The 15,396-nt window shown below is 33.6% G+C and overlaps 1 protein-coding gene across 1 annotated transcript in view; it reads right to left on the minus strand.

Moving 5' to 3' along the window:
• The window catches only part of CDH18 (cadherin 18), a 79,405-nt gene extending 65,236 nt beyond the window's left edge, over positions 1–14,169 (minus strand). The window contains exon 1 of the mRNA XM_019624316.1: positions 13,982–14,169. Within this exon, the coding sequence (XP_019479861.1) occupies positions 13,982–14,074 (93 nt within the window). The 5' untranslated portion in view covers positions 14,075–14,169. The remainder of the gene's footprint in view (positions 1–13,981) is intronic.
• Between the last annotated feature and the right edge of the window lie 1,227 nt (positions 14,170–15,396).

A 15,396-nucleotide genomic window follows, 5' to 3' on the forward strand; every position in this document is an offset into this window, starting at 1 on the left:
ATTTAGCATACAATAATGAATAAGATCAGTATGGTAATTTATTCCAAGGTATATATGGTCTAAAATAGGATATAAAGTAGTAAACAGACATTTCGTATATTTAGTGCCATAAGTCTGGGTATTATGGAAATTAATAATAAGGATGCAAACCTAGGTGCATTTAAGCAGCTAGGTAATGTTTCCAAGAGGAAGTACATTTTGAGACAACAATGTTTGAAAAATGTTAAACGTGATGCATATAATAGGCTCTGTGGCTGAGAAGGAGCTCAGATTTACAAGATTAGAAAATTGAGCTCATCGTCAGAAGTCTCCATGGTGATGGTCGTGCAGGTGATCGTTTTAATTTGAGCCTGATGAAGTGCCCACTGATGCTGGTCTTCCTTATTCTTATCTATGAGGAGAAGCAGAAGAGATTTTTTTTCATACTTATTTCTGACACTGGTTTTGCATTAGCTTGCTTAAATTTTGAACTGTTTATTTATTTATTTATTTATTTATTTATTTTGGCTGGATCAGAGAACCATCATTCCCTATAGAGGAATTTATAGATTTTCCTTTACCTTAAGGGCCAAAAAGAATTTGATTAGAAAACGTGTCCTTAAGGGACTTTATAAGTAGAAAGATTGATCCTACTAATGATTATTTCCCTTATCTCTTCTGAATTGCCTTGGAAAATTGGGCCTTTCCAGAAAATGGTGATTGCATAGAACAAAAAAACAACCATTTAAGTTCCAGACTAGATATTAAAAACCTAGAACCAAGGAAACTTCTTGGGTCATGAGGACATGAATGAGACTGGGCTACTACAACATTTTACAAGTTTTATAAAACAAAATAAAAATTTTAAAAACCTTAAAAACTCAAATTCTCAAAAGTGGACTTTTTATAGAATACATATATAATAAAATTATGTATATTAGATGTATATATTTTCAAGAAGTATTAGAAAGAATTTTAAGTAGAAATTAACTGTGAAAGTAACTAGCATCCATCTTATTTGGGGAGCTGTGCAACTCCTAGCTGGAGTTGTGTAACTCTTGCTCCCTATCAGAAATGGTGTGGATGGATATGGTCCCCCTTGGCTCAGAGCGTTGATTGTCAGAATCCAGGCAGCCTTCTTCACAGGTTTACCATTCATTTAAGATTTATGTAAGTTTTTAGAGTTAACCTGCTTCATCTGGTAGATTTTATGATGACTAAGTTTCTTCTCTTTGAACTTGAGTGTTTGACACCTTAAAGCCAAAAAGACAGGATTTGTTTACTTTCCTAGGGATGTTAGCATTCTTTTTTTTCATGATAATACAGAATTTTAAAACATACATCTCTACTTATTCAGTCTAGGCTGTTAAATCTTTTTGATTCTCAGTGACATTTGTGGAAGTATTTTGGTCACTTCTTCCACACCAGATATTATTATCAAGCTGTGCATCCAATATGACAAGCATCACTTTTTCCATTTTTCATCAGGTCCTTCGGCTAGTTAGATGTCATTTGTCTTAACAGGTCCCTACCTACTGTTATAGAGCAGGCTGTTTATGTGGACACATAATTTCATGTTTATGATTCTCTAATATATATTTAACCACACTAAAGCAGGGATAATCATTTTGAGGGACTTGCTTGCCAGGACTGGCAGATGGATGGACAGGGACCCATCTGGAGCTACTGAGGAATGACAGGATTATTTCAGGTTAGGACAGAAATTTAGAATCAGATAAATTAATGCAAATGGAAATATTGTAACCACCTCATTTATGAAAATGATTTGGCAGTGCTGAATTGTAGGTATAGAAAAACTGAGAAGAAATTATATCCATTTATTCTTAGAGACTGCTGAATTGTGTATATAATATAACGTATATTAACTCTTTGTCTTGTATTACAATTACAATAGAATATAGAGATTGGATTATAATTATTTTTGTGTTACCGTAATCCCGACAAAACTGTCCGAATACTCATCATCCACACATTTTTAAATAGATCCTTTAGTAATTTCCTAGTAATCCTTTGTCCCTAGGAAACTAGAATTCCATCTGTCAGTTTCACTTTTCTAGTTATCAGATTTTATTTTTTTAACTTAAAAATAGTCTATCAAATACAATATAGCAGAAATCATGAAACTTATTCATTTAAACCTGATTTTTATCAGAGGATTGTAGAGGGAAAAGTTTCAAAAAAAAATTACCAAGGCTATTGAGGTACCACAGAAAACAATAACATGAAATGTCTGGCTGGCAGTTTATAAAACACACAGCATGCCTGTTTTTGGCCTTAACATAAAACAAAAAGAAATAGAAAATAATTTCATAAACATGAGACATATAATATGAACTTGATAAGTGTGGTTGTAGAAGCAGAGATTGTCCATGTGTGTAAGAAAGAGTTTGTCCAACTGCATATTACAATGCCAACTCCTCCCACGCTTTTAAGTCTTTCTGGCTGGATTCTGACAATGATCATCACATTGAACAGCTGATTAAAACACTCAAGCGAAAGAAAAACTTGGGGAGAGTTCTTCCTTTTAGAGCTACAAGATGACTCTTACAAAGAGTAGGTAGTCCCCAATCTTGATGATTTGTTCACCATTATTTACTCCATAAATGTTGCCTCACCAAGGTATTTGGTGTGGGGGTGGGGTTGATGATGTGAATGTAGTTCATCCCGTTGAACTAAATTTCTGAACTATGCCAAATCTGCCTTTTGGAAAACTACAGGTCTGGATTATGAACTCCAGTTTGAACATTTCTGCAGAGATCGGGGCGATGTTGCCCCAGACAAAGGCAATTGTGGAGCCATCAGAAACTGGACGAAGCTAGGAATGGACTATTCCCTAGAAGGTATGGGGAAAGCGCAACCTAGCCAACACCTAGCTTGATTTAAAAGTCCTGGCCTTCAGAACTCTGAGATAATATTGTTTTCAGCCACACAATTTGTTGTAATTTGTTACAGCAGCCCTAGGAAACCAATACAGCCTTATTTGCTTCATATAAAAACACAGTGGGATTTTTCTTTCTTTGTAGTGTGCTGGATGGCTTAAATAATATCGTAATCATTTGCCCCTTAAGGTTTGATGAAATTTCCTTAGTGAATCATTGATGCTGAAGTATTTGCAGAGGTAGTTCTTTCACAAGGTGCCCGTTTTTTTTTTACATGAAACCAGTTTATATGTATTTTATATTTTTTTGAAGTTGCTTTTTAGCAGTTTTCACAAAAATATTCCTTACATGAAATTTACTTGTGTATAATTATGAAAATATGTTACACATTTTCCATTTTTTCTTACTATTTACTTTCCATTATTCCTCCCATCTTTCTTAATAAGATTGGTTAAGGCTTATTTACTGTTTTATTGTTTTGTTGTTTATCATACTGTTTTTTCCAAAAAAATAAGGTATATAAATTTAATAAATTATATTGCTGATTTCTAACTTCCTTTTGTCTTTATTAATTTTCTCCGCTTTTATTCTTCCTTTGTACTTTTATATATATATATTAATCTAACTAATTTATTCTTTTATTTTCTGTATTTAATATATTTAGGATTACGAATATACCCTCAGGAGTATTTATTTGGTATCCCATAATTTCTATAAACATTATTTTCATTATTTTTTGTCTAAAAATTCTGTAATTTTGTTGTGCGATTTTTTCTTTGATTTGCATGTTATTGAAGAAAAGGTTGCTGTTATTACAGTTGCTAAGTGTTCAGGTTGAGGAAATTGTTTTATTTACTGGGTAGCTTTCATTTAGTTTTTTTCATTTTGAATGACAGCATTTTGTCTGTACTATTTTGGCTATTGGGTATTAAAAACAATCAAAATAATTTTGGAAAACTATATTAACTATATATATATATATAGAGAGAGAGTTATATATGCATATATATGTATATGCTATATCAATATTGCTAATGTTCCATGGAATTGGAAATAAAAAATATATCTTCAGGATACAGAGATTAATACTTATCAACCTCCTAAATGTTATTGAATTATTCCAAATTTTATAACACTTTATTTATCATGGACTGAAATAGGTGTAATATAGTCTTCTTCTACCTGTTTGGTTCTATGCATAGATCCTTGTATATAATTGTAATACATTTGTGTAACACAATATTTGTGTATTACAATATCTGTTTATTGTTTTGTGAATGTTATTGCTATCCAAAGTGCTACATAAATATTTACCCTTTTTGTATACGCATTGTGAATTAGAAAATCTCTTTTTTCTTTTTATGATTTTGGTTTGGATTCTATCATAGTGTGCCGTAGAACCAGATTTCTTACTTTCCTTTTTATTTATTTTGCTAATCTTTTAACCTTCATTTCCTGTTTGTTTGTTTTAGGTGCTCTGGTTTTGTTGTGTAAAGTCCTTTTATTTTTGCTATTTAAAAAGGTTTATATTTTTGTTCTGGTGATCACCTTTAAAGCTTTTAAATTGAGATAATACACTTAATCTGTATTTCCTTTAACAATAATTATTAGTACCGTCCATAAAGCAGTGATTAAAAAGTGCTTGTATTTTTTTTCGCTTCCCAACATATAAACTGGTTTCATGTAAGAAAATGGAAATCTTGGGAAAGAACTACCTCTGCAAATACTTCAGCGTCAATGATTCACTAAGGAAATTCCATCAAACCTTAAGGGGCAAATGATTACAATACTATTTAAGCCATCTAGCAGTATTATGATCTTTGCACTTTTAAGTGTGCTTAAAGAATGAATATCTGATTTATTAGCTCTGACGTATTCTTTGATTTCAAGCTAGTACTAATTAAACAACCCATGAGGCTATTTTACTTGTAATCTTAATTGCTTATAATAAGAGGTATTGTTTCTCGATATTTAAGATATATGTTCTTTGCATTCTGATCCGTCATCCTGGTCCTGATGTTTATTGTATTCCGTTTTCTGGTTGTCACTGTCCTTTAGTACCCACAGTTTTTGTGATTTGATGACATAACCCCCAAGACAATGTTTCCTCATATTTAAGTTCAAAATTGCTTGCCTGTGATCCCCATACTTGAAGGACAATGTAATTGGGTATACAGACCTTAACTCATATTTATCTTTGTGAGTGTCTGGTACACATAGCTCCATGCGTTCTTACAAGTACTCTCCCATGTATAGACCCTCTTCCATTTGCTTAACAGCAACTAAACCTATACCATTAGCACTTGACACCTTGTATAATAACAATGTTTCATGTCTGCAGTTTTCCCTAAGAGAAAGAATGTTATCTAACCCATCTTCATATTTCAGGTATCTGGCATAATTCTTAGTATAGGGTGGGTGATTAATATTCCCTCCTTAATTACAAATACAGCTGTGTTCAGAGTACAGAACAGTGCTCTGCCATGGTTTACATTTGAAGGATGGACAATTCTATATTATTTTTAAAATATGAATAGTTAACACCTGTGTGTGACCAAAACAATTAAGTATGTTAACTCATTTAGTCACCACACTCCGCTGTGAGATATAATTGTTTCCCATTTACAAATGAGGAAATCAAGGCACAGAAAAGTTAACAAACTTGCCCGGGGCAACAGCTTGGAAGTGGTATATTTGGGATGGGAACCCAGGCAGGGGGACTCTCTAGGTGTGCCCGTCAGTACCATGCTATACTGCCTAAAATCTAAATAAATAGTGTAATGTAACATTCAGATTTGATGAGTAAGGTGAACTTAGTTTTAGTGAAACATAATGGGGTCTCTATTAAAAGATACATTCATGCATCATCTTTCCAAGTATTGGCAACATTGAAAATGAACTGACAACTGCATTCATTGTAACTTTATTCATTCTGGCTACCAGAACTCTGAGTATTTTAATTCCCAGATTCACAGAACTAAGACACTGAAATGCTTTTTATGCAAAATCCTTTATCTACTCTGCCCCTTGCTTGAAGTTCAAGTTCGGGTGTAATTTTAACTTCCCCAGGCAGGGGGGCTTCTCTTCTTTTTTAGATGCTGCTCAATATCCTAACGCAATTCACTGTCAATGAGTTGACTCCTAGTTTCATCTTAAATTTTAGTTTCTTAATTCATCCTATCACTCCTAGTAATTACTTTTACATATCATCGTTCTTTCTAACGTATAAAGTAATACTTTCCCCTCTTTAATATTTACACATTTAATATTATTGTAGATCGTTATCTTCTTTCCCATCAATCATTTTCCAGCCAGTTCTACATATTTGGGACTTTTTAATTGTTTCTCATTAATCACTGCTACTATTCATTAAATTACACCAGTACATTCCTCCTCTGGAAATATATAGCCATCATAAATAGTAGGATACTGAAAACAGCATTAAGCCAAATTGGTCAATGATTCAATTCTTCTTGGAGTTCAAGAAGGTGCGAAAATTCTGTTTTCCTAAATAATAAGAGAAGAGACTCCTTTGGACTTATGTTTGGTTCAATTTCTATATTGCATCATCATCTAGGTTTTCAATTGCTGGAATGAGAGGACAATGACAGAATTGATAGCAATATTTGAATACATGAAAAACATCACTTCAGTCATGCCAAAAAATGGCGAAATCCTAGAATAGTGACGACCATTGTTGTTAATTTTTTTTCTTGAAAAGGATGTGTATTTTAAATGATAGTATTTTGCCAAAATATAAGAAAAATGGCATGAATTTGAAAAATGTTTCTTCAGCTTGGCTTTCTTAGCATGTCATCATGATTTGTGGTCCTTGTCAGAGGCTTTTCCTGGATGACAGACAATCTGTGGAGACTAGATCATATGTATAAGCTTCCTTGTTATATGTTTCTCTATGCAGAAAGGTGTAATGTTAACTCAATACATATAATTCTAAGGATATCAATACAAAAAATATTACCTATATGATTACTGTCATTTGACTACTGGGGAAATAGATGGATTTTACTTCAAATAACAAATACACACATATATGTCAAATATATTTATTAAATTACAAATTACTTATATATAAATATAGGCACATATACAGATATGTGTGTATTTCTTTCTCTATACCCACACATATGAAAGCTTACCAATAGCCACAAATATGTATAGCTTAACTCAAGAGGATGTTTTAACAAATCATTAATTTTTAACTAGTGCACTAAATGATAATGTAGGCATATGTATATTTAAAATAGTCAATCAACTTCAGGGTAGTTTAAACTGATCTACCACTCCAGGCTTACTGTGATGCCTACAGATGAACAGCAAGAACAAAAGTTGTCCATTAGCAGTTCTCTATCAAAAGTTATTACAAATATAGTAATAGGTTTCACTGAATTAAAACTTTCTTAGCTTCTGGCTGAGCAGAACTACTTTCCAGATATCAGAAACATGAAAATAGCAGGTTGGCTGAGTTTTTTTAATAAGAAAATCCCTAATGAATAATCAGTTTTATAAATAGTTCATTAGAATTAGAAGCTTAATTTTAATTATGTATAAACCCTGCTCATGCATTTGCCTGTATGTGTATTTGCAATGGGTTGGGATGCCTTATTTAATATTGCTCTTTGTAACACATGGCCCAGAAACATTATAATCCAATGGTAAAGAACATCCTGATTCTTAGTCTGTCATTTAATGCTGGGCAAAGTAATGACAAAGAAAAATCAAACACAATCCACTGTAAAACCAAAAATGTGGTTATTTGGAATAGACCTAGTATGGCTACATTCTAATACATTTCATACATTTTTCTCTTAGGCTTAATTTAAACGTTTAGCATATACTTTTACAACTTATTATGTTTACCCTTAAATCCATCTCAATGGATCACCAGTTAAATGAAATGGTATAGTGATCATGTATATAATCCATGAAAAAAATATATAAGTACCTGGTTGCACAAATGTTTAACAACTATTACAGGCAGAAGGACATTGTAGCACACAGAGATACACATTCATGGGGATTACTAGTGCATTCATATTGTATTACCCAGAATAAGGTCTCCCTACTCTATCAGACCTAGCAAAAGTAAGAGAGAGATGGAATTGCTCTACTTTCCACAGTAAGAAATTGGTGGAATGCCTGCTATAATATGTAAAGCAGGAAAGATAACTCAAAGAAAAAATATTTGTGACTGAAATATACCTGAAAATGTTGCACTACAAAGACAATATTAAACTTGAACTTTGAAAAAAAAATATCTTACATAAGAAGGAAGGGGAAGGGAGTTGCAAAGAAACATAAATGACAGCACATGCATGTGCCATAATACACACAGGATGTTTCGTTTTTTGTGTAAACTGGATAACATGGAATAAAGGAGGGCAACAAAATCACCACATAGAATGGTCCAGAAAGTATAATTAAAATTGGCTGCAAATAGAGGAAGAAAAGTAGAAAAGTGGATATTGAGATATTATTGTAATTATTAGCCAAACACAGTTCAGAGTACTATTTTCACCTTATTTTATCTAGTTTTAATAACCGCCTTGTTAAGTACTTAAATAAGAAAACTGAAGATTAAGGCTTGATATAATGTCATAGATCACTTAAACCGCAAGACCAAATTTTATATTTTAATTGACAGTAAATATCATATTTTCTACCACTCTTCATGATTTGAAGACAAGTCTAAGATCTCTTTTTTTTTTGCTTCAATTAATAGACATTGTGTAAGCAATTAACTATGCTTGAAAAAGAAAAGTTATACTACAAAAGGAATTGCCATAAATCAGGAAAGGAAATAGTTTTGGAGCCTTGAATAGAAAAAAAAAGAAAAACTGTTATATAGAGTACAGATTGATAATAGAGACAAGAAGAGAGTCTAAGAAAGACTGCTAAGAAGCACATCCCTCGCTGGAAGTTCCTATCAGAGGAAAGGGTGCACCCACTTGCATGCAACCTTATCTGTTTTCCCCTTTCCACGGAGTCAGGCTCCATTAAACAATGAATGAAAGTTATCAAAGTGTATTTACAAGGTACCATACCATGGACCAGTAAATTTAACTTGGCAATTTTCTGATGAAGGCACGATATGGACAGGAATGTGCAGACGCTCCTACAAGCTGATTTACAGAGCACTGCTGATTTTGATCTTTGGGAAGATTAGCTGTTCTGCCTTGCTGGCTAAAGTAAGCTGCTTTAGAGATGAAATGAGGAACGGGTTTTAAAGGACTTTTATCCACTTCCTGCCACCTGAATTGGTACCTTTTAAAGGTTAAAACCCACTGAGTTATACAGTTCGGTTTTTAAGTTGCTATCATTTATAGCATAAAACATATAGCAATGAAGTAATTCTGAAATTGATAACCCTAATCTGAAGAATCAAAAAATTAGATGAATGCAAACATTAATGCATTTTAGCAGAAGTCTAGGCTGCATTAAAAAACATATTCAGGCATCTGTGGTGGCATGGATGGACCTGGAGGGTATTGTGCTGAGTGAAGTGTATCAGACAGAGAAAGACAGATACAGTGTGATATCATTTATATGTGGAATCTAAAGAATAAAATAAACAAACAAGCAAAACAGAAACAAACTCATAGATACAGAGAATGTTTTGATGGTTGCCAGAAGGGAGTGGGTTTGGGAGTGTGGGTGAAAAAAAGAGGAAGGGCTTAAGAGTACAAATTGGCTGTTACACAGTCATCATGGGGATGTAGGGTACAGCATAAGGGATACGGTCAATACTAGTGTAGTAACTATGTATGGTGTCAGATGGGTACTAGACTTATTGGGATGACACATGGGCGGGGGATGAGGGCAGGGTGAAAAAGATGAAGGGATTAAGATGTACAAATTGGTAGTTACAAAATAGTCATGGGGATGTAAAGTAAAGCACAGGGAATGCAGTCAATAATATAGTAATTTTGTATAGTGCCAGGTGGATACCAGTCTAGTCAGGAAGATCACCTCATAAATTATACAAATGTCTAACCACTATGCTATACACCTGAAATTAATATAAAATAATACTGAATGCTAACTGTAATTGAAAAAAATAAAAAAGGAAGGAATAAAGCGAAGGGGAATAGGAGGTTAAAATTTCCAGGTATAAAACAAATAAACCATGGGATGTAATGTACAGCATGGGGAATATAGTCATTAATATTGTGATAGCATGGCACAGTATCAGGGGGTTGCTGGAGTTATGGTGATCACTTCTTTAGGTATATAAATGTTGAGTAACTATTGTGTACACCTGAAGCTAATATAATATTGTGTTGGCTATATTTTAATAAATATCTTTTAAATAAATAAATAAATTCAGGGGAAAAAGTGAAAGAGAATTTGAACTCGTTAATTGTCAAGATTATTTTTAGTATATCATCACTGCTCTTTACTCAGTTAAAACAATTTCTATATTGAAAATACCTATTTTGTATATGTGTGCAATATAGAATGAAGAATTTTATTTAATTTTACGTTCACAAACATACACATATACTAATTTCCTTTCATTTTTCACAAACAACATCAAGTTAATTGAAGCCAAGCAGGGTGGTAGAAACCTCATTGGCCTTAATGCCAGGATATATATTTGTATTTCAGCTCATGTGCATATTCAAACCATTCACCATCACCCTCATTTTTTGCAAATATGATGTTACTTCCGACTTTATAGAGACAATAATGCTCAGTAGGCAAGGCACTCCCCCCCGACACACACACACACACACACACACACACTCAGGCTGCATCACTGCATACTTATTTGCAGCCATTTTCTTTTTCTTTGCCTTCCTGTTTGATTATCTCATGGAAGTAAGCATACTATCACGGGTTGTTTCTTTCCACCTGAGATCAAGATCTACAGGGCCACTTCTATCTTAGTGCATCTTTTAAAATCAATTATCTTGTCTTCAGTATCCTCAGTTTCTTGTTTTTATTGACCTTTTACCTGTCTGCATAGAAACACACAGGCAGCCTTCCAGCTTACAATTAAAATCTTCATTTCATCATGTTCTCCTTTAGTTACCTCTTAACCTTTCTTTCCCGCTTTACTACCAACCTTCCCAAAGAGGACGGTGTGTTTCTTCTTTTTTCTTCATTACCTTGATTCACATTTTCTGTCCACCACACTGAATTCGCTCTCTCCAGTGTAGCAAAGACTAAATACTGGGGGTGCCAAAAAAATATACACATTTTAAGGAAGGAAAAAATTGGAATAAAATTGTAATACAGTGAATGACACTAGCATTCATTTGATTAATGCCATCTTTTGAGTGAATGTCATACTACACATTGCTATATAATTCAATGCAACTTCAAAAAGTATTACGCAGATAACATCTCTTAAAATGTGTATACCGTATTTGCCGGCGTATAAGATGATTTTATGGCCCTGAAAAATATGCCTCCAAGTGGGGGGTCATCTTATACACCAGGTACACTTCAGATAGACTGCCCATAGTGCTTGCCCCATGCCATAGTGGCCTCCCGATGCCCGCCCACTTCATTCCACATACCGTTCAGGCATCAGCAGCGCTGCTGGGTGTATGCTCGGCTGTTATGCGATTTTGCTGTTATGCGATTTTACGAGTGTGGTAAATTCGGGTTACCGTATATTTCTTTACATATGCATTGAAGATTCACGATTTTGCGCTATCATGGTGCCTGTTAGAATGTTGAAGAGCTCGCACTTGCACACTAGTGAGGTCCCAGGGAGATGCTGATGCAAGGGTGGACCAGACTGCTATAGTGACAGGGCGGGCAAACAGGGAGCAGGGACCAATCAAATCAGGCTTTGTATACAGCCAACAGCCAACCACAATACTGCACCATTGTACAGTACAGCATAGAAAATGTCGACCAGTCAAACCCCTATCATCCCTATCATGGCACCAGCCAAAAAAAGAAGTATGATGCAAATTTTAAACTGAAAGTTATAAACTTTGCTAAGGAAAATAATAATTGTGCTGCTGCAAGACAATATGGAGTAACAGAAAAGATGGTTCGGGACTGGAAATCAAATGAGAAAGCATTAAAGAGTATGCCAAGGGTAAGTGTGCATTAAGAAGAGGCACCCCACACTGGCCAGAACTCGAAAAACATGTAGCAGACATGGTGGCTCAACATCGCCAAAACGGTTATGTGGTGACACGAAATACAATACGCTTGTTTGCACTTCAGTGGGCCAAATCAAATCTGATATTGTTTTACCTTTTATTTGGTGTGTGGAAGGTGTGCGGAAGAGGGGGTAGTCTTATACGGCGAGTATATAACAAACTCTGTATTTTGAGTGGAAATGTTAGGGGGTCGTCTTATACGCCCAGTCGTCTTATACACCGGCAAATACGGTAAATTTTTTTGGCATCCCAGGTATTGACATCAAATGAGATCTAGTCAGTTCCTGCTTAGATACCTTCAATGGCTGTCCATTGGGTAAAAATGAGCAGGGCCCCATATACCCTGTACCCACTGACTTAATCCCTCACGGTCTCTGCTCCAGAATCAACAATATTATTTGATTTCTTAATGAGCCATGTTCAACCCACCTGCGACTCTTGGTGCAGTTTCTTTCCTCTTTCTGGAATGCTCTTCCTTAACTCTTTGCCTCTAACTCTTATGTTTCTTTCATTTCTCTGTTTATCCATGCTGAATATCAGACAGGGTCAAATATTCCAGATTTGCTTCCCCAGGGGTTTTCTATGACTCTCCTTCAAACAAAAGTTTTTATTATCGTTCTAGGAATGTATGTGACATTAATGCCTGCCAGCTTCCATAAACTGGAAGCTCTGTGCAGTCATAGATGGGGTCTGACTCTGCTCACCCTTCCATATTAATTGGCACATAAAAGATACTCAGAATTCATAGATTTAAATATATAATTAAATAATGACATGAAAATTGATTCTTTGTATCATCACATTTTTGACTGAGGTTTGACAATCTCAGGAGAGAAATATTGAAAAGAGAAGATATTTTGGGGGAATATATGAATATTTGATATAGACCAGTGATGATGAGTGCTCTGTAAGTATCTACACACTTTAAGTTCCACTTTGCAGGCCCCTGTGTAGCATGCAGGAGACAAGTGAATCATCAATTTTAAATCAATATAAAATTATGATTGTTAGAAGAATTAATAACATTTTATATAGTGTAAATAGAAAAGTACATACAAAATACATAGGTGATAGATATAGATAGGTAGATAGATAGATAGATAGATAGATAGATAGATAGATAGATAGATGATAGATAGATTCACTTCAATATCTACAGTAGCACATTAGGATACAATGTCTCAGCCTGTGTCCTGAACATGTTCTACAGTAGAAGAATCTGGAGTACTTGTTAAAAAGGCCAGTTCCTTAGCCCGACTCCAGTGTTTCTGAATCAGAATAAGTGACGGTAAGACCTAGGGATCTGAAAATTAGTAGATTTTCAAGCTGAAATCATGAAACATTTAAAGACCAAGAACGCTGCATTAGGAGATACATTTAAATCATTCCTTGGTAATTTTCTGAGTTCCACTTTATTTTTACAATGATCATTATGCGCTCTTAAAAGCAAAAAGTGACAGATGCAGTCAAATGACAAATTCTTAGGAATAAGAAAGAATAGGGGATAAGGTTAAGGGGTTCACCAAAGCTGCGTTGATGGATCAGAGACTATCAAGCAAAAACCTGTCTCCTAAAGAGTATTAGCTAGCACGGTGAAGATTTTTACATTATTTAGAAAAGTCTCCTAATGTTACTAGACTATTAAAACATAGAGTAACAACATTAATAGAACTGATATTGATGATAAATCTGTTATCTGAAAACAAAGGTGAGGGGGCAAATTCATGGTGCATTCTACATCAGATCTTCCCAACATCACAAAATACAATATATTGTAATTCCTAGGAGAGTATCCCGAGAGTCAGACACAGCCATAATTAAGATATAAATACATCTTAAAGAGGAAACATTTTATCATTTGAATGACCTGACAATATGGATTATTCATACTTCTGCCACATCTCCTTTCATGGAAAAATGGGTGACTTGCCTAAATCACTAACATTATGTTTATTTTACCTTCTTTAAGGAAAGGATCCCTTCTCTGGTCTCCTTGTCGGTGGAGATGGAGAATATCCCAACACCATCACCGTTAATGATGGAGTAGGTCATGTCAGCATTTGAACCAGTGTCCGCATCGTTTGCCTTGATTTTCCCTACAGCTGAACCAACTTGAGCTGACTCAGGAACATACAGCTGATAGTGCTCTGAAAAATATTAAATTTTTGATGATAATTATATTCATAAAATAATAACCTTACAAGAAAATGACATTAAAATATTTAGACAAATTTTTAAATGAACAATGTGTTAATGTATAAGTCATTTTCAAGTTTTAAATATTAGCATGCTACTTAATAATGAAATACTAGATTTATATAAACATTAACATGTATGCAAAATAGTCTACATGAAAAGAATGTGTAGATATTTGAATGAAAATATTTTCATAGCTCTACATCCATAAACAGAAAAACAGATGAGGGAGGTCAAGTTTACATTCCTATGTTGAGCAAAAAATGAACATAATGCTTAGTCGAGTATTAGTGTAATTTCTAAACCTCGCTCCATATATCATGTGATGTTAAAATATAAAAATGTGAGAACTTGGAATTCAAAGTGAAAAATAATATAGCCTAACTGTGAATGTGATTTTTACTTGGATCAATAAATTTATATTGAAATACATAAGCCATGACAAAGAGTGGCATTAAAAGTATTTATACATTTATTTATCATGCATTCCCAGTCAGCTTCTAAACAGAATTTGAAGTGGTTTTATATAAAGTAAAATATAAATAATGTTATAAATTTTTTTTAAAAAATAATGACCAAGTAAAGCCTGAGAAAGTACATATAATGACCACATGAGATAATGCAATATTTGTAATTAGCATTAATTTTTGACACTATATATTCTCTAGTCATCAATATTAAAACACTATTGATTCTATAAATCTCATTACCTATATGCAGAAACATATTTTTCAATATGTCCTGACACTAAATGTTTACACTGAAAAATACAAAATTTTCAAAATTTATCCTGATACTAAATTCATAGAACTCTCCCTATAGGAACTTATGAATTAGATATTAAGACAAATAGTGAACATGCCATTACCAATTGTTCTATTTACAAGTTAGACACATATCTATTAAAGACATTTATCTATTATAGCAAATATCAAATAGCAATATAAATAACAGGAACATCTAATTAATTTAGAATTTTATAGAAGAGTTTCAGCCAAGACTAAATTAATGGTGATTTAATATTATATATGGATATAATTAGGTGATATAAGTAAAAATGAAGAGCCTATATGAAAATAATTTCTCTGAGCAATTATTTATTTGTGGTATGATAAATTTTTTCAAGGTTATTGAAACTGGTAAGTGTATGAAATATTCTAATTTGCTTTTTTTTAAGA

Source organism: Hipposideros armiger, unplaced genomic scaffold, assembly GCF_001890085.2.
Source record: "Hipposideros armiger isolate ML-2016 unplaced genomic scaffold, ASM189008v1 scaffold_583, whole genome shotgun sequence".
In the NCBI taxonomy this organism is placed as follows: domain Eukaryota; kingdom Metazoa; phylum Chordata; class Mammalia; order Chiroptera; family Hipposideridae; genus Hipposideros; species Hipposideros armiger.